General features: G+C 41.0%; 1 protein-coding gene across 1 annotated transcript in view; it reads left to right on the plus strand.

Moving 5' to 3' along the window:
* The first annotated feature begins 289 nt into the window (after positions 1 to 289).
* RNF144B (ring finger protein 144B) overlaps positions 290 to 20,933 on the plus strand; it is an 87,472-nt gene continuing 66,828 nt past the window's right edge. Inside the window, exons 1-2 of the mRNA XM_011962757.1 lie at positions 290 to 573; positions 12,771 to 12,971. Coding sequence (XP_011818147.1) covers positions 12,807 to 12,971 — 165 coding nt within the window. The 5' untranslated portion in view covers positions 290 to 573; positions 12,771 to 12,806. The remainder of the gene's footprint in view (positions 574 to 12,770; positions 12,972 to 20,933) is intronic.

A 20,933-nucleotide genomic window follows, 5' to 3' on the forward strand; every position in this document is an offset into this window, starting at 1 on the left:
CAGACAGAGAGGTAGCAGGCGCTGAAGGCCAAGAGGTGAGCTGTCCCTGTCTGGGCAGGAGAAGGGTGCTAGGGGCAGCTGCCTGCACCGGCTGCTCTGAATTCCTGCAATAGCGGTCCCCGAGAACTAGAGACAGGTCCTGACAAGTAGAAGAGCCGGTGCAGCGCGCCCGGGTTGGGATAGGGTTAAGGCCATCACCTGCAGCTGAAGTACGACCCAGATGGGAAGTAGGAAGTGCGGCGCCTGAGCTTCCTGTATAAATAAACGCGCTGCTACCGCTGCTGCTGGCGAGCTGTGCCCCACGCTCGCGCTGCAATGTTCCCGGGCATCGCAGCTGCCAGTCAAGACTTGGAGGCAGTCGGGGACTCCGCCTCCTCCCGACCCGTAGGTCTGGGAGTGCGAGTCCTGTTGCAATCTTGCAAAGTGTAAAGCTGTCAGCCGCAGAGCACGGAGGAAAGACAGAGAGAATGAAAGAGCTCCTCCTGTCCGGTGTGCCAGCAGCCCGGACTGGCGGTGAGCTCGAGGGAGGCTACTGAGAAGCCCGGCGGCGGAGGAACGCAGGTCTCCTGCCAGGTAGGTTTAGCGAGCTTTTTAAAGGCTACAGGCGTTGCAAGACCGGAATGGTATTGCTGGACTAAGGGAAAAGGACAGGAGACTATCTGTGACACCATGATTTTTCGATTTTCTGTCTCTAGTGCTCGAACCATACAGAACTGAATTCATTCCGAATACCTTAAACACCTGTTAACTTAAAAGCAAAATGCCTTTGTTAAAGGAAAGTAGTTTCATTTCTAATAAAACAGTTTCTATAATAGAATGTATTATAGAATCCAAGATTTGACCAGACCTCTCCCTAGGTCTTAAGGGGAGACCAAAAGTTGGCATAATCTCGGATTATGCATTATAGTGCTTATTTTACCAGGTAATTGCTGATTAAACAGTGAAACTCTTGATTCTACAAGAGCCGTTCTCAAATTTAAGTTAAACTCGAATTGATTGTCGTTTCTACAGGGAAAAGGTATCTTTTGCTTATTCTTTCTAGAACATCTTTTGTTTTTCTCATGAGTTTCAAGGATCCTGCTGTAAGTCTACTCCTCAGGCATATATACTCTTCACATAAAGTTTTCCCAGAAATTAATTCGCTTCTCGGGGAAATGTTCTGTCTTCATGTTCCCATAACAGACTGTCAGTTTCGTGTTGCTTTCTGCCACATGTATCTTATCAAAACATTAGCTCTGAGGTTCTTAACAGGACTATCTCTGCTCTTCCGATTTGGCATTTCTGGACGTTTATTTGAACATTGAGAGGTATAAATTAAATGACAATGTATGTAACATTTCTGAAGAAGCAAATTAGGGGGTGTCTGTGCCCAGAAGCAAAATAAATGAACTTTGGGATGACTCAGTTTTTAGGGTGTGGGTAAGAGGCAAAAGGAACCTAGCCAGTCCTAACTGAGTCGCTGGCTAATTAGAGTATCTGTCTGCCGCAGCTTTCACTGAAATGAGCCTCTTGGTCCCTTTCACATCTAATGCCTCTGTGAGTCCCTCCTTCCCTTAGTTTATCTTTCCTTCACAACCTGGGTCCTTTTCATGGGTAGCAGTGCCTTAAATACTTCTGAAACTATCTTGAGGGGGAGAAAAACCTATAGCAGATCCACAAAGCCACTTGTAGATAATCGTATTATGAAATCCAAGGTCATGGTTTCATACAACTCCTACTCTGCCCTTGCACACCTTTGACTAGCATTTTTATTTTATTTTTGATTTTTGTAGTGGGCATAAACTTAGAAAAGTGGGAAAGGGTAAAACCTCAGTTTTGAAACTAGTGTCTGACTAATTAATGATCTTGATGATTCAAAAAAAGTAAACATGTATAGTGAATGTGAAAAAGATGTTGAGTAGTAGAATTGGGTTGCTTGGTTTTTTATTTAAAACAAACAAAACTCAACCAAAAAAACCCCCCAAAACTCCAAACCAATCACCCTAGATAACTTTCTCCTATACTACTGTGCTGGAAGTAGGGCTTGAGTGTGGTCAAATCCTGCCCATTTACCCAGAGTTTTACAAATATTTACAGTCATCTATGCCAAATATCTTTGTGCTGAGCCCCAAAGAACATTCTCAGCATTCAAAAGCCCCATTCTCATGAATGGTTTCAGTTCATTGGCAATTTAAAGGCATTCAGGCTTCCAAACTAGGTCAGCTTAAGACATGTCTTTTTAAAATAATCAGTTTTTGGGTCTCAGATTGTGAACCAGGTTTTCGGAGCCAAACTCTACAGCAGAGAGAAAAGTATGCTTTCTCTGGGAAGAAAAAGCTTATTTTATCTACCTGGTATGACCATTTAACTTCCTGAAAAACATCTTTCTCTTCAGTAGTATGAATATTTTTCATCTGAGGAGGTGCACTTAAAATTTCCTTCTTGAAAAGTAATTTCAATATTTTAGACATTTAGAAACATTTATATGTTTGTCAGAATCCTTTCTCTGAAGTATTTCTGCTAATCCTGGCTTCTTTGTTTCCCCTGGCCTTGACTATGACATTACTTTCTTGGTGAGTGAAGTTCTTAGTGTTTGAAATCTCCAGTTTGAAATAGAGGTCAGGAATCATGCTGAACCCAGATGTTAGTGAAGAAACAAAGTCCGAGCAGTTTTGGGACTAAGCCTACTTTGTGCAACTGATTATTTTGGGTGTGGGAAAAGGGCCAAGCTGCCAGACAAGTCATGCTTTTCACTTGGGCTTTGGGGAATAGGTATCTGTGGCCATTGCCCCTAAGTTCTGAAACATTTCTTTCAGAGGTGCCTACCTTAATTTATAGAAGCTCCTTGCCTACAACAAATGGTCAATATTTTCAGCTTGCGAATTTCTGGAAGTGAATATGGATGAGAACCAGGCCTTTAATATTTTCTCTCCTCCACGTACAATCAGAAAAATTATCCACTCTACTACTGAGTGACTGCGATTTGCTAGGTGCTATGTTAGAGGCTGGGATATAAAGATGGCTAAGATGTGGTCTGTGTCCTGAAGAAATTCTTATAAGCTCAGAAGTGACTTGGCTCTAGAGTGGTAGTTCTTAATTCACGTTGCTTTGCCAGATTATAAAAAGTACTTTGATGTTTGTCACCTCAATCATCTTAATTTTCTTGGTAGTGTTACCTTGACTATTTGACCATTAAGCAGCCAAAGAGGTATATGACACCTAAGTTAATTTATATAAATATTTTAATTCATATTTTTTACCTTTAGGTGTATGTGGGAGGTCTTGGACTAAAGTTTTAGTTTTATTAACTTTGGCATTTGCTATTTACCTAGTTGGTGAGTACTTTGGAACCTAATGCATCATACCATAATGGTTATTAAAAAATTGATAACTATGTATTAAATGAGTAAAAATGACCAATGCTTCTGCAACATGGAATGAGGAGCTTCTCATCTATGATCTGATCTCTTTCTTGAATGCAAAACACAACAATCTGAGTGAAATACCCTTTTCTTATTCATAGCTGGAGATACTTCTGATCACATGGCTTATAGTATTTATTAAGAGCATACTTGGAAAGCCACGTCCCATTGTTTTTTAAATCTTTTGAAGTCACGAGTTTGAGTCCCAGCCCTTCATCAACTTGTTCTTTGTTTTTCTTGGGAAGATAGAACAAGACAATTCATATCTCTCTGTTGGACTTGTGGCTGAAACCTTAAACCCACACATTCTCCTGCATATGATTATATGAAATCCTCTGTTGAAAACCTCCTCAACTAGTTGACTCTTAATAAGTAGGAGCTGGGTGTAATCACCTTTACGTCCTTTACATCCCTAGTACCTAACTTTGTGTATAGACTTTGTTTCCTTCATGATAAATTCCTGTTATAGGAAATTAATTGGCAGGGACATACAAAAATCTACACCTGCACTTTGCTCAGGTGGGATGAAGATTCCTCTTCCAAACTGGTTTCCAATTTGTTTTTAATTAAAATTTCTATATGAAACTTTTAACTTTCACAGGAGGGGGTAATATTGGCACATGCTTTTATTCATTTGAAAAAAATTTTTGATTTAGATATTCTTGCTTTAGCGGCTCCAGTTTTCTGGTAATGTCCTGACCCAAGAAATCAGCCTGGGTCTTGCTCTGTAAGGCTCTTTGAAATACCACTTCTCCTTGATCGGTTAATTACATCATTGTCTGACCTGCCTTTAAGTGGCATTCCTTCCTGCTTCTGAGCTTTGTTGTTATGCCAGGCAGAAGGAAGAGAATTATTTAGCAGGGCTGTGTGAATAATTGTGGGAGGCAGGGAACCACTGATTAAAATAGGAGTGGGCAAGGCACAGTGGTGATATTGAAGAGGTAGCTACCATGATGAATGCAAAATTGCCATGCCAAAAATATCATTGAGCTATTATTCTCATATTCACTCCTACCTTCTTTGATAAGTTTATATTGTTTGGAAAACTGGATTTGGATTTCTGCCTCTTGGGCCTTACCCTGTAGTGTAATGAGAACATGGAAAGAAGGTAAGAAGAAATGTGCTTTTAAGAAAAAGGAGCCAGGTGCGGTGGCTCACGCCTGTAATCCCAGCACTTTGGGAGGCTGAGGTGGGCGGATCACGAGGTCAGGAGATCAAGACCATCCTGGCTAACACGGTGAAACCCCGTCTCTACTAAAAATACAAAAAATTAGCCAGGCGTGGTGGCGGTCACCTGTAGTCCCAGCTACTTGGGAGGCTGAGGCAGGAGATTGGCGTGAACCCAGGAGGCGGGGCTTGCAGTGAGCCGAGCTCTCGCGGCTGCAATCCAACCTAGGGGACAGAGTCAGACTCCGTCTCAAAAAAAAAAAAAAAAGGAATAGCATTTTGCAAATGTTAAAACTAGATGTGCCAAGGGCCAGGCTCAGTGGCTCACGCCTGTAATCCCAGCACTTTGGGAGGCTGAGGCAGGCGGATCACGAGGTCAGTAGATCGAGACCATCCTGGCTAACACAGTGAAACCCCATCTGTATTAAAAAAAGAAATACAAAAAGATAGCCAGGTGTGGTGGCAGGTGCCTGTGGTCTCAGCTACTCGGGAGGCTGAGGCAGGAGAATGGCGTAAACCCAGGAGGCAGAGCTTGCAGCGAGCTGAGACAGCACCACTGCACTGCAGCTCTGGGCGACAGAGCGAGACTCCGTCTCAAAAAACAAAACAAAACAAAACAAAAAAACTAGATGTGCCAGATGATCTGTCCTCTGGAGTTTAGCTTATCACAATGTCATGTACATTGTTGGCCATGCTTGGATGTCAGCACCAATGTACATTTTGTGGAAAAAAATATTAGATCTCACTAAATTAGTTGTAACAGACTTCATTCATAACCTAATTTCAAGAAGCAAAGACACTGTTCAGAAAACAGTTCTTGCTAATACTTTAAGATGCTTCTCCTTCCTGATGAAGTACCTACTTTTTTTTTTAACCTACAAAAAGGGTTAATAGGGCTATATTTGCATGTCAGTTCCATTTTGAGAAGGTCATAGTCACCAAGTTATAAATTTGTGATCTCATTGCCATCCTAGAAACTGTTGAGATGACGATGTTAAAAGTAAGGAATTGTAGACTAAAGTGGTTTTTGAGCACTTTCAACCTTGAAACAGTGGAGAGAAATCAGAAGTCCTCTTCCCTACTACAGGAGGCACAGCGATACAATACTGCCACTTCACAGAGCCTGAATAGGTGAATATTTACTTTCTTACGTCTAAGACCTAAATATTTCCTGGGTTTGCTTATGCTCGAGGATATTTTCTAATCCATTTTATTTTTTCAAATAATGACAACTTATCTCATGTGTGATACCATGTATGTACTCATTGGGTTTCAGCATTATTGTTTTAAAAAGGGCGGATCATGAGGTCAGGAGATCAAGACCATCCTGGCTAACACGATGAAAACCCGTCTCTACTAAAAAATACAAAAAATTAGCTGGGCATGGTGGCAGGCGCCTGTAGTCCCAGCTACTCAGGAGGCTGAGGCAGGAGAATGGTGTGAAACTAGGAGGCAGAGCTTGCAGTGAGCCAAGATCACACCACTGCACTCCAGCTTGGAGACAGAGTGAGACTCCATCTCAAAAAAAAGAGTAATTAATAGATATACAATATATTTGAGTAATTGCAGTTCCCTGACTACGAGAGGGGAAGCCTATGTTTCCATTTGTTCAGGTCCTTTCAGGGCATACATCAGAACTGTTTTTCTGATTGAAAGGATGTACGCTGGTTCATCTTGTCCTTGAATGACCAGATAGATGGTTGGTGATACAAGCAGAGAGTAGAGCTACAACACTGGCCACAAAGGAGGTCTACCATAAGCCCTCACTTCCTTCATTGCTTTTGCTACTGCTACCAGCCAGCAGGTCACCCTGCCATTGTATTTAGATTGTATTTAGGGTAGAACTTCAGCTAATGGCTGATAATGGTCAGCACTTTACTAGATTCAATTAGTACCATTGGGTTCACTAATAGTTTCTGTTAGGAAAAGGAACCAGTAGCTAACTAAACCACTCTATTGGGCAGAAGTACCAAGATCAACATAATGCTGATTTTCAGATTGTGTTGAGTGGAAACTGGTTGCCTGGTGTGTTCTTAGCTGGTATGAGGAGAACTTTCCTAACAAGGCAAGGATGGGGCCTTTAGATTGCTGCTCTTTTTTTCTGCTTTATTAGAATATTAGCTTCCCGAGAATATGTCTCCATTTTACAAGGCAACACTTCAGCCTTTCTTCATCACCACCCACCCTTCTTGAAAACTTTCCCCTTTGCTACCTCACTTTCATATTTATGCATTCATATCTGTTATTCTAGCTACTTCACAGCGATGACTCCAAGTCTTGCAAAGGCATATAAACACGTTGAGAGTATTCATATGTCTCCTCTTCTGTTTTGTCCCCTGTACTTGAGTAACTCTTAGAATTTCATAGCATAGCTTGGAATTAAGACCTCAGTGCAGATCAACTGGATTTTCATTTACATTAATATCCTGTGACATCAGTAATATCCAGTTGATTCATTTTAGTAGCTTTCTATTTCTCTTAGTCTCCTTAGTTGTGCTTTAGCAGTTTCTCCAAATGTTAAAGCTTCTGCATAATAATGTAAAAATTCCAAAATAATTAGGGATAAGTGTCCTAATAATAATTAGGGTAAGTATCCTAATAAAACATTATCCCTTCCAATTACACTATCTTTTTGTGTAAGGGAATAACTGTTGATTTTGGATAATCAAACAGACATAAACTACATTGGTTAAAAATACTTTGAATGGCTGGGCACGGTGGCTTACACCTGTAATTCCAGCACTTTGGGAGGTTGAGGTGGGCGGATCATGAGGTCAGGAGTTCAAGACCAGCTTGGTAAATATGGTGAAATTTCGTCTCTGCTAAAAATACAAAAATTAGCCTGGCATGGTGGCGGATACCTGAAATCCCATCTACTTGGAAGGCTGAGGCAGGAGAATCGGTTGAACCCGGGAGGTGGAGGTTGCAGTGAGCTGAGATCGTGCCGCTGCACTCTGGCGTGGACGATAGAGCGAGACTCCGTCCCCTACCCCCCCGCCAAAAAAAAAAAAAAAAAAAAGGCTTAGAATGTTGGCTCGCCCATCATTTGCATTTTTGTAGCAGATCGCTTTTTCAGGCCACCAGCAGAATATGAAAATTCCTTATGCATCCTGTGCTGAAGTATTCCTTTCTTTGGCAATTCTAATGAAAACACATGAGGGAAAAGGTGACTTTCTATTCTTTCCTATCAGATAGTACTTGCTTCTCATATAATGAACACTTTATAATGCAAGAGAAACATAGAGCACGTAGAAGTGCTGATTCTCCTTTCCTGGTAATTTAGTGCAAACTCAGACGTTTTAGAATGGCTTTCCTTCCTTACATGGCCCAACCAATTTGCCTTGTTCTATGATTTGGAATATGTAAGCAAGTGATACCTGCTACCAACCTTAGAATGCGTAAACTTGAAAGGCAGCTGTCAGATTTCTTTTCTTTCCAAGGTGCTCCTTGCATTCTCTGCCAAAATTCTTTTCACAAGGGGTTCTTGACACTCAGTGTGAGGCACAGTCACATCTATAATCACTGTAAAAGTAATTATAATTGTTAGCTTTTAAAATCAAGTGATAGGGTGGATAATTCAAGTCACTTTCTTATTTTTGATAGAAATGTGAGGTATGAGGCAGTAAGAGTGAGTTAGCCTCTCTCTGGAGTGAAGACTTTTCTTGAAACCTGGAGGGGAGTGGATGTGAATTACCTGTGCCCCTGTGAAGTTGTGGCCTGATGGGAGGGACAGGAGGAGCTGGGAGTGTGTTATCAAATGTCCTGAGCTTCCTGAGGCTCTACTATTGGGGGTTTCATGCTGTGAAGACAATATGACACAAAGGAAGAAATGCAAGGAAACCTTGGAGCCATTCACAGGCATCTCAGGTGTGAGGAAATTCATTAGAGATTTTCAGGATTCTCCTGTTTACTGCTTGAAGAGCTCATTTTGCAATGACAATGGTGAAAGGATTTCTTGTTTGATATTCTTTTTTTTTTTTTTAAATGAAGTGCTTACTGCATTTCATTCATGTTCTCAACATTCATTGTTGGTTTTGCCCAAAGTGAAAAACGAAAGGGTTGGTTTTTAATCTGTGCATGGTGCAGGTTTAGGCTTCTGTGATGGTGGCTGGGGGGCTGCTGAGTGGGGAAGGTCAAGGGGACTGGCTCTAGACACCCACTATTGGGTGCTGGCACTTGTCTACCTGAATCTCTTTTATACAGTGGTGGTTTGACTACGATTTTTGTTTTTTCTGAAAGTTCATTGCTTGAAAAATGTCTGAGAGCCATTGCCTTAGGGAATTGGTGTTATTCCTCTAAATCACTCTTTGAAGAAGCATTTTGAATTGTTCACATCTCAAAGAGATGAAATATGTAACTTTTTTCCTCTATGTCACTGAGTCACAAGTCCTGCCTGTTTGGAATGCTTGGAATTTTTAAAAAAACAAAATGCATCTCTGCTATGTAAAAAATGTAAAAATATTTTTACATTATATGTATATTTTATAACTTTGACTTCATAGCCTATAGGCATGTAACTCCTTAGTTTTAAGGAGTAAAAACTTACTTACTGTTTATAGTAGAGACAGTTATGTTTCACATGGTCTTGATTACCACAACTTTTAGTTCTGCCTTCAAAAGAAGACTATTTCTAAGAAATATCTAATTATAGGTATTCAATTATGGATAATAATTGAGATATTATTAGAGGAATCCAATATGTCTTTCAAGAGTATCCAATTAATTTCTAAGAGGTATCCAATTATGTCTTTGTTTTTCAAGAGTACATTAAAACTTTGGTCTGTTTAATGTTTCCTTCTAAAAAATATATAGAGAGTAAGACTGAGAAATACTTGGATTTCTTGAAGAGTACCTAGATCTCTCGCTAGATCAGAACATCAGGATTGACTATTCACACCAGATACAAATGGCTAAGTGTATTTGACATTTGGAGTGTGGAGTGCTTCTGTCCTGTGTCATTACCCCTTTTCCCCTACTCAGGAAGCATTTACTACCACGTTTATTCTTGTTGTTTTACTTGGGATTTCTTTTGAAAGAAAGATAATTCAGAATAGGTTGCATAGGCAGTGAAGCAGTGTTGAGAATGTAGAGATAAGACAGCAGTTGGAGAAGTCGGTGAGACTGTGTGCCATGAGCCGGGGAGTACTGGAGACACAAGCTAATGATAGTTGTTTTTTTTGTTTTGTTTTGTTTTTTTTGAGACGGAGTCTGGCTCTGTCGCCCAGGCTGGAGTGCGGTGGCTGGATCTCAGCTCACTGCAAGCTCCGCCTCCCAGGTTTACGCCATTCTCCTGCCTCCGCCTCCCAAGTAACTGGGACTACAGGCACCCGCCTCGTCACCCGGCTAGTTTTTTGTATTCTTTAGTAGAGACGGGGTTTCACCGTATTAGCCAGGATGGTCTCCATCTCCTGACCTTGTGATCCGCCCGTCTCGGCCTCCCAAAGTGCTAGGATTACAGGCTTGAGCCACCGCGCCCGGCCAATGATAGTTGTTTAAGCATGAACTGGGAGGAAGGAAAAGATAAAGTCATTCATTTTTACCCCTGTGTTTATCATAAAGAGAGGTTTTTTTTAAAAAAACTCAAAATCCTGAATTCGACGTGCAGGTCTATTTGAATTTAATTTGCTCTTGGATGACAGCTCCTCAGTAGTTAATGGAATAACGCAGTGTCTTGAACTTTATCGGGCCTTTGCTGAGAAAAAACCATGCTTTCCACATGGAAACTAACCATTAGTTAGCTTCCTATTTAATTATTTTGAATCAGGTTTTCTGGTACTGAGTGCTAGGAGTAAGTGAAAAACCTTAAATGCTTCAGGTTGCTAGAGTTAGTAGTTGTTGACTTTCTGGTATGACATTAAGAAAGTGAATGTGGACAGATTGACAAGCAAATATCTCATTTATTTTTTTTTTCCTTTCCATCTAACCGAATTTGATTTTCCCCTCCTTGTTTTAGTACTTTTGTACTTACATATTGAGACTTAAGCTATTGTGGGACTAGAGTAGCAAATTATTACATGTAATTTCTTTTGTCCGAAAATTAAGAGGAAAAGAGCTTGGTTCTTGTAGGGGAAGGTATATTTGCAATTATTTCTATGGTAGAATTTATTAGAATTGACCACTCTTTAAAAATAGTAAGAACTATAGGATTTTGCTTTTGTTTAATCAGAACATGAAATGTCCTGATGTGATATAAAATATGAATATGTAGAGAAATTATTTTCACAATTATTTAGTCTCTGTTAAAGATAAAGATTCAGAATAAAAACAATCTAGTAGAGGAACTTTGCCAGCAGTTTTTATTTTTCATCTAAAGATATCTTTTCCCACAGTCATGCTATGTGTAGAGACAAATTTTGTTCCTGTACAGCTTTGACCTTAAGGATAACTGTAGTCATAGGCTTCCAACTCTCTTTTCCTCTTTCTGTCCCCCTTCCGCCTTTCTTTCCCTGCTTCATCTGTTTATGTGATATCCACCTAAGGCAGCTCTGGTGTAATGGATCAGGCACTGGGCTTGGTGGCCTCAGAAGGTTGAGGATTGTATTCTGCTCTGCCATGTACAAGGTCTGAGAACTCTGGCAGATTACCTAACTTCTCAGTACCACAATTAATCTGTAAAATGAGGAAAACAATTATTTCATCATCCCAAGCAGAAACTCTGTACCCGTTGAACATGCCAGGTGAGGAAGCCTATCCTGACTCGGGAGGCGGAGTCGGGAGGGTCATGTCAGCCCAGGAGTTCGAGGCTGCAGTGAGCTGTGATTGTTCCACTGCACTCGAGCCTGGGCAACAGAGAGAGAGACCCTGTCTCTAGGAGGAAAACCCCACGAACAGTAACTCTTCATTTCCCCCTCCTACTCGTCACTGGTAATCTCTATTCTACTTTTTGTCTTTCAGAATTTGACTACTCTAGGTACCTCATTTAAGTGGAATCATATAATATTTGATTTTCTGTCTGGTTCATTTCAGTTAGGTGATGTCTTCAAGGTTCATCCATGTTGTAGCATGTGTCAGAATTTTATTTCCTTTTATTCCATTGTATGTATGTATATACCACATTTTGTTTGTTCTTCTGTCTTTTTTTTTTTATTTTTTGAGATGAAGTTTCATTCTGTCACCCAGGCTGGAGGGCGGTGGCGCAATCTTGGAGTCAAGATTGCAACCTCTGCCTCCTGGGTTCAAGTGATTCTCCCACCTCAGCGTCCTGCATAGCTGGGATTACAGATGTGCCACTGTGCCTTGTATTTTTGTATTTTTTGTAATTTTGTATTTTTAGTAGAGACAAGGTTTCACCATGTTGGCCAGGCTGGTCTTGAACTCCTGACTTCAAGTGATTCACCTGCCTCGGCCTCCCACAGTGCTGGGATTACAGGCGTGAGCCACTGCGCCTAGCCTTTCTTCTGTTGATGGACACTTGGGTCATCTCCACTGTTTGGCTATTATGAATAATGTTGCTATGAACACGGGTGTACAAATTTCTCTTTGAGACCCTGCTTTCAGTTCTTTTGGATATATACCCAGAAGTGGAATTGCTGGATCATATGTTACCTCTTTGTTTAACTTTTTGAATGACATTCTATTTTTAAGTACTTTTTGAGTCTGTTGAATTGATTGTCGTGATGCAACTCCTAAATATGTTTGCTCATAGTGATATTTCCCGCCGCTCACCTTTATTAAGGTATAACTGACAAGTTACATTTGCAGTATACAGTGTGATGTTTTGCTATATGTATACTTTGTGAAATGCTTAAATCAAGCTAATGAACATCATCACTTCACATTGTTTTGTGTGTGTATGTGTGGGGAGATCGTTTAAAATCTCCTCTCGGCCATTACAGTGTATTATTACTAACTCTGGTCACCATGCTGTATGAGAGCTTCCCAGAACTTATTCATCTCATCTAAATGAAACTTTGTAAGCTTGACCAACATCTCCCCATTCTCACCCCACCTTAGTGATCTTTTAATTTCCATAGCTCATATGATATGAATTGGGACAGTGAAGTCAGCTTAAATTTCAGGACTTCAGGGACACCTTGCTGAGGTAGGCGAACCACTCTCTAGCCTGTGGTTCCCAAAAGTGCATTAGCTGTAAGTTTCAGGATAACTGAGGGTGAGAATTTGATCAACTGACCTCCAGATGTGTTGGCTAAACAATAGCTTTGTCAATCCATATAATATTTTCTGCTTTGGACCTTTCTATAGGGATTGAGGAGACTGAAGAACGCTGAAGACAGGCTGATGGGCTCAGCTGGTAGGCTCCACTATCTCGCCATGACTGCTGAAAATCCCACTCCTGGAGATCTGGCTCCGGCCCCCCTCATCACTTGCAAACTCTGCCTGTGTGAGCAGTCTGTGGACAAGATGACCACACTCCAGGAATGCCGGTGCATCTTTTGCACAGCTGTAAGTTTTCCTTGATGCTTTCACTATGAGAAAATACAAAGGGAAAAATTATAAAAGTAGGATATATTTCTGTGGTTTACAGAGAAGCCAAAGTTTGCTACAATATGATCCTGCTTTGGAAAGCATTTCATCTTTGAATCTATTTCCAAATAGTATCTTAAATGGTAAATCCTGGGTTTACTTGTTTTAGCTAAGTATAATGTATGTTTGAAATTTAATTATTGGTTGAATAAATAGTCTTTCTGTTAAGGTTCAAACTATGGAATAGAATAGAAAAATTTTAACATGGTGGCTGGACGTGGTGCCTCACACCTGTAATGCCAGCACTTTGGGAGGCTGAGGCGGGTGGATCACAAGGTCAGAAGATCGAGACCATCCTGGCTAACATGGTGAAACCCTGTCTCTACTAAAAACACAAAAAAATTAGCCAGGCGTGGTGGCGGGCACCTGTAGTCCCAGCTACTCAGGAGGCTGAGGCAGGAGAATGGTGTGAACCCGGGAGGCGGAGCTTGCAGTGAGCCAAGATCACACCACTGCACTCCAGCCTGGGGGATAGAGCGAGACTCCATCTCAAAAAAAAAATTAACATGCTGTAGTTAACTACCACCTATAAGAAACTCACCAGGTATTTTAAATGATAGAGAAGTCAGGTAGTAATTTATGTACTGAATTTTCATTCATATACTTGTTCATCTTCTACAACACACAAGGTATAAATTATACTTTGTCATAGCTCCTTTTATTCTATTTTCACAATATGCTGAATGCTTCTTATTCCACTTAATGAGAGCCCTATAGACCTGCAGAAGTGGGCTTATCTCTTTTAGTGTGACACCTGGTATCAACACCTGTGACCTTTACTGCCACTTTTCCTTGAAGGTTGGTTGGTTAAGGTATAAAGGTAGGAAACAGACTGAGTTCCTGTAGGATTCAGTGATGACAGAGACTAGCATTGTTCATTTAATCAACAAATACCTATTGAGCAGGAACTATGTCCCAGGACTGGTTCTAGGCGCCAGGATTTATCAGTTAAGGAAACAAAACCCAGCGAAGTTTCTTGCTTTTAGGAGCTTATATTCTATCCAAGAACGTTCTGTAGGAGTTCAGGGCTGAGAGGATGTTGCTGTTTTAGGCAGAGGGGTCAGAAGTAGGCTTTGCTGAGGAGTAATGTTTGTGCGGCTTCTCCTTCCTCTTGTTGTTAGTGTGTGTTGCTTTATAGGAAGTGAGGAGATGGCCTTGTCATCTGAGAGCAACTTCAGTTTCCTTTGGTCTTGCTTTGTTTCTGAAGGCTGTCCTTCAAAACAATTATTTCTCTGACTTTCTAACCCTTGCTAATCCTTGAAACAAATGAGTCAGAAACAACATTTGCTGAAAACCAGGATGCACATATTTTGCTGAGGGTTACTGCTGTTTGAAAGAATTCAATTTTTGCTATGACATTTAATAGGGCAGAATTTAAGTGTGTGCGTCAACATTGGGGAAATAATACATGGTGAAGGTTGTATTTCATCTTCACAGGGAGCTAACACTGTCCTGTTATTGTTTCAATAGATTTTAGTTCCTGATTCAAAACAGCATTGCTGCTTCTCATTTCTCTTTCAGCAGTTCGAGGGTAGGAGTTAGTACAGTTAGCTTATTCAGCCATCTAGAGTCATACTTCCTCATTGTTAGGGAGTGCTCAAAAGCAGAGAGTCAAATTGCTTAATATTTTTGGTATCCCTCAATTTTGGATCTTTTTGCACCTAGAAACATTAACTTTCCCTGGCATCCTGTTACCCTATTACCTGTGAGCTGCCAAAATAGTAAGCAATGTATGATTACCTTAGCGTCTGTAAAATTGTAATTTGAATCAGACTTGCCTGAACTACTACTCTAACTTTCTTTTGGTTAGAGATTTATTTCTTCTTTTTTAAAAAATGACTTAAAATGTATCTTATACTTCCCAGACTTTATTTTGCATCTGTATTACAGTGTCAAATGTTTTGTGTTTTTGAGACTAAAAAGAAATTTGTAACTTTTTAATATGCCACATACTACTGACTTCTACTTTTAAATAGGATTGGATGGCATCTCCCAATTGCTTGTGCCTACCATATATTTAAAATGGCTTTACTGAGAACCACCCCCCTGCCCCAGGGAGTATCCACATGTAATGATCTTCCTGCTAGATTTGATGTTATGCTGGTATATACTGGTATATGTAATGTGTATATTTTTTCTTTTCATGTTAGATGGATAATGTGCTTACTGTGTAACAAGGTTTTCCATATCTCACGTGACTGTGAGAAACCAATCATCACGCTTATGAACTACAAAAGGATCTATACTGGTATATTTTCTTGGATTTAATAAAGCTTTAACAACATTCTGTCATTGTTCTGTCTTCTGTAAGAGGCATCCCTGGCCATTTTGCTGCAAGCCTAGCTTTTTTTTTTCCAGGATTGCCACACTCCAATTCCAGCTGTACCCCAACTCAGCTGTGTAATTGGACACATGATAAATCTCTTTGGGCCTCTGATTTTTCATGTGTAAAATGAAGGTGCTAGGATCCTTCACAGTGCTCCAAAGAGGGGGCAGTATACTCTGGGTATGCAGAGGGACAGATGTGGAATATTTGACTTGACCATTGAATGTTAATCAGTTATTTCCTTATCTTTAGAGAGACCTGGCCTTTAAATGGATGCCCCCACCCCAAGTGTGTTCCATGGACCACCAGCTCTGGGAAACAGAGATATCCTTGAATGAAATGTTCCATAGTCAAATTAGCTTGGGAACTACAATGTTCTGTTCCTTTCTTGGAGGGATGTAAGGCACATTTGCATTTTAGAGGCTCTGTGAAATCTTTTTTTTTTTTTTTTTTTGGGACGGAGTCTCACTCTGTCGCCCAGGCTGGAGTGCAGTGGCTGGATCTCAGCTCACTGCAAGCTCCGCCTCCCAGGTTCATGCCATTCTCCTGCCTCAGCCTCCTGAGTAGCTGGGACTACAGGCGCCCGCCACCTCGCCCGGCTAGTTTTTTGTATTTTTTAGTTGAGACGGGGTTTCACCGTGTTAGCCAGGATGGTCTCGATCTCCTGACCTCGTGATCCGCCCGTCTCGGCCTCCCAAAGTGCTGGGATTACAGGCTTGAGCCACCGCACCCGGCCTCTGTGAAATCTTGTAGTTAGAGGGAAAGCAGGGGGATCTTGCTTAGCTTCGAGGATGAAACATTTCCATTTGACCTTGCCACCCTTTTGAGTGGAACACCTATTGCCCACAACCGATGCTCTGAAGAACACTGCTTTAAATTATTTCATGTAGGTAATTATTGATTTAAATAACATCCAGGGAAAGGAATGTGGTAGATGTTGTTTCAAATAAACCATCAATATTATCTAGGTTCTTGTTAAAGGATGTTCTAGCTGTGAAGATGGTTTCTGCTAGACTATTTGCTCAGCTTTAATATGGAGAATAAAGTGTAATATAAAGTAAGAGAAGCTGCATATACAGGAAAAATGGGGCATAGTTCTTACTGGCATGACTGACGTCATAGAACATGAGTTGTATTACAGAACCAAAGAGGTTGATGTCTTGGAGTTACAGAAAAAAAGATGTAGCGTAATTACTTGTTCTATTTTGAAGGTTAAATACCTCAGGGATGTTTGTCTATTAATGACATGGAAAGAGTATCTGTCTCTCCCTTCCTCTCTTTTGCCTGTATATTTAAATAACCCAAATATGACAATTCTAACTTTCCTTTTCTGGGTTTGCAACACGTTCTTTCAGATAATGCCACACAATGTTAATTCAAGCGAAATAAATTCACAAGTCAGTTATCAAAGTAATGGAAATTGGTGGGTTTGCTCCCTTATGTACAATATTTGCTTCTGATTTATTTTAGAAGTGATTTCTGTCAGCCGTGAATTAAGGAATAGTGAAAACACAGTTGTTGCTTGTTTTTATAACCTAGATAATTTCACCTGAAAAGAGTCGGTATGTTGGGCATGGCCTATTTACCTTTCAGATTAAATACAGGATGTGCTAAGCAAAAAGAAAATAAAGTCCAGCCATATTCTTGCCTTTTTTCCATTACGTTCTATTGGCTCTAGGTAGTTAGAACTCCTTTTACTATTCATTTCTTGGAGCCAAATGGATTTTCCAATGTTTAAAAAGTGAGAGGAAATATAAAACATTTTAGACCAAGCCCTTCTTTCCCTTGGGGCCTGTCGGGTGACCTTTAAGAAAAGCCCAGAGTTGGTTTCGGAGACCGTCTTGGTCCATTTTGTGTTACTATAACAGAATATAGAGGCTAGGTAATTTATAAAGAAAAGAGGTTGATTTAGCTCACAGTTTTGCAGGTGGGAAGTTAGAGAAGTGTGGTGCTGGCATCTACTGGCTTCTGGTGAGGGTCTCATGCTAGGTCAAAACACAGCAGAGAAGGTCAAAGGGAAAGTGGACGTGTGCAAAGAGACAAAACCCAAGGGCCATCCTGGCTTTATAACAACTCACTCTGGCAGGAACTATTAAGAATTCATTCCCTCAAGAACTCATTCATTCCCACCAGAGCAAGAACTCAGTCACTACCCAGAGAGTGGCACCAAGCCATTCCCCCACTAGGATCCACCTCCCAACACTACCACATTGGAGATCAAATTTCAATGTGAATTTTGGTGGGGACAAACAAACCATATCCAAACCATAGCAGAAACATTTACAGTTTGGGAGGATTTGCAATGTGTGTGTGCACACACAGTTTGGTAACCTTCAAGTGAAGCATGAATCCCTGGTGGATCCTTCCTGGGTTCTAACTGTTATCTACACTAGGAGAAAGGAATGCCACTTGCCTATTTCCACCTCTGTTTCTCCCTTGCAGTATACCATAGTGTGTTAGAATGCAGACATGGAGATGAGAAGACCCAGGCTGAAGTTCAGGCTTTGTCATTTGATGGTGTATGATTTGGGGCAAGTTGTTTGCCTTCTCTAGACCTTAGTTTCTTTGCCTGTAAGATGGAGGGAGGGAGGCGTTGAGAATACCTACCTTTATTTCCTAAGATCCATCAGTCTGCTGAGCTGTTATGTTCTTCAAAAAGATTTCAGAGAAGGGAAAGCCTATAATGATTTAACTGGCTTCCTCACTAGCCTTTAATAAAAAAGTGGTTATATAGATAATTACAACCTCACTAGTATTCTGAGATACCCAGAGATTAGCAGTTAAGATAGAGAGAAATGTTTCTTTTGGATTTGTTGAAAGTGTGGCTTTGAAATATTTAAACTAAATATCTAGAATTAGGACTTACAGGGGAAAAAACCACCAATACCGCTTTGACAGTAAATAGATGAGCACATTTCTGGTGGGTATAAAAGATTCAGATGAAAGGATGTTTCAGAGTACCATATATTTAAGAACTTGCTTACTTCCAATAACATAATAATATAATTACTTGTTGGCTTGATATGTTAGTCTAGTATCATATTAAGTACCTTGTATTGAGAACTCTCTGGAACCACCAGAAATAATGAGGGATCTTACTCAAGGCCAATGTCACAGAACGATTTTCTGTCCCCTCTTCTGGTCATGAGACCTGCCAACCTTTCCCAAAGCTTTTAAATTCTCCAGCTCCAGATTCCCATGTCTTCTACTACTATTAAATGGGCTGAAGTAAATTCTGCCAGTTCAAAGCGCTGTATTATTCTGTTAGTTTCTGGTACCCAAATATGCTTGCTTGCAAGGTTAGTTTTTTTCTTTCTTTTTTAAATTATTATTATTTTTGAGATGGAGCCTTGCTCTGTTGCCCAGGCTGGAGTGCAGTGGTGCGATCTTGGCTCACTGTGACCTCCACCTCAGGTTCAAGTGGTTCTCCTGCCTCAGCCTCTGGAATAGCTGGGACTACAGGCACGTGCCACTACGCCTGGCTAATTTTTTTCTTGTATTTTTAGTAGAGCCGGGGTTTCACCATGTAGGTCAGGCTGGTCTTGAGCTCCTGATCTCTTGATCCGCCTGCCTCGGCCTCCCAAAGTGCTGGGATTATAGGCATGAGGCACCATGCCCAGCACAAGGTTAGTTTTATGCTTTCCCTTAACTTTGCTTGGGGTGGTCAGCAGTGAATTTATCTTTGTTTGTGAAATAACTTCAATATACTCACTGCTTATATCTATTAAGAGATTTAATGACGATACTCTGGTGATTTTGTATTTATGGGTCAAGTCACAGGTATACAATGCCAATTTTATTGGCACTATATTTTTCCACTGACAACGGAGCCACTGCAGGGTCAGATGGCATCTGTGGAAAAAGAGCAAACAGTAACAGCATGAGAAATGGATTAGAGATGACTCAAGGAGGAGCTGGCTTCCTGGACCTATGATCTCATCCATGCCTAATGCTTACCACTTACTTATTCAAGGGAAGTAGTAAAATGTGGCAAGAGAGGAAAGAACAGCAGAAGAAAACCATACTATTAAGGCCCTAATGTCTTTGTCCTAGCATCATAGTCCTAGAATTGGAAGTGACCTTAGATCTTCTAGTTCCCCCACCCTCCTCATGAAAGAAGTCGTTTACTGGGATGCCAGTATGGTTTGGCATTTAAGAGAATGGGTCTCAAGTTTGGTAGCTTAGGCTTTATTTATTCAACAAATATTTGCTGTGTCTTACATAGTTCTGATGGTTTGAATACAGTGGTGAACAATCAGATTAAGCCCTGGTTTTCAAATAACTCAACTTTTAGTATGTGACATAGATGCTAACAAGTAAATACAGAAATCAGGTGATGGTATGTGCTATGGAAAAATAGGGTGAGGGGGTTGGGAGTGCTGTGGGGAAGGGGGGCTTCTACTTTGTTAGATGATCAGGGAAGTCTCAGTGATAAGGTATTATTTGAGCAAAGACTTGAAGGAAAGGGGGAACAAGCCATAAAAATATCTGGGAGAAGAGGGTTGTCGCCAGAGGGAAGCAGTATGGAGGTCTTAAGTTGGGAGTGCTTGGTGTATCAAAGAGGCTGGTGTGGCTGGAGAAGTGTGTGTGTGTAGGGGGAGTGGTAGGAGGTGAAGGCTAAGTCCTGTAATCTGCTCTCTGCAAGCTGGAGACCCAGGAGAACCAGTGGTGTATTTCCAGTCCAAGTTTGAAGGCTTGAGAACTAGGAGAGCAAATGGTATAAGTCCCAGTCCGAGGGCAGGAGAAAACTGATGTCCCAGCTCAGGCATTCAGGCAGGGAGATGAATTCTTTCCTCTTTTTGTTCTTTTTAGGCTCTTAATGGATTGGATGATGCCTGCTCACAATGGGGAGGGCAAACTGCTTTACTCAGTTTACCGATGCAAGTGCTGATTGTATTAGTCTGTTTTCACACTGCTATAAAGAATACCTGAGATATATAAAGGAAGGAGGTTTAATTGACTCACAGTTCATGGGGAGGCCTCAGGAAACTGAACAATCTTGGCAGAAGGGGAAGCAGCCACATCTTACATAGTAGCAGGCGAGAAAGAGAGCACCACACTTAACGAATAACCAGATCTCGTGAGAATTCACTATCATGGGAACAGCATGGGGAATACTGCCCCTATAATCCAGTCACCTCCCACCGGGTCCGTCCCTCAACACCTGGGGATTATAATTCAAGATGAGATTTGGGTGGGGACACAGAGCCAAGCTGTCTCACTGATCTTATCCAGAAACACTCACGCACACATGCCCAGAAAGGAGGCATATAGGAGGCATCCTGTGGCCAGTTTCACACACAAAATTAACCTTCATGCATAGAGAATACATTACAGGAGCCAGGGTGAAAGCAAGAAGACTACTTAGAAGGCAAACATAATAATCCAGGCCAGAGATGATGATGGCCTGGACCAGCAGGTGGTAGCTGGTAATGTCTTTGGGCAGTCTATTGGGTCATTTTCTTTAATATAATATAGGGAGGCCGAGACGGGCGGATCACGAGGTCAGGAGATCGAGACCATCCTGGCTAACATGGTGAAACCCCGTCTCTACT

Source organism: Colobus angolensis, unplaced genomic scaffold, assembly GCF_000951035.1.
Source record: "Colobus angolensis palliatus isolate OR3802 unplaced genomic scaffold, Cang.pa_1.0 Scaffold6, whole genome shotgun sequence".
Taxonomy (NCBI): domain Eukaryota; kingdom Metazoa; phylum Chordata; class Mammalia; order Primates; family Cercopithecidae; genus Colobus; species Colobus angolensis.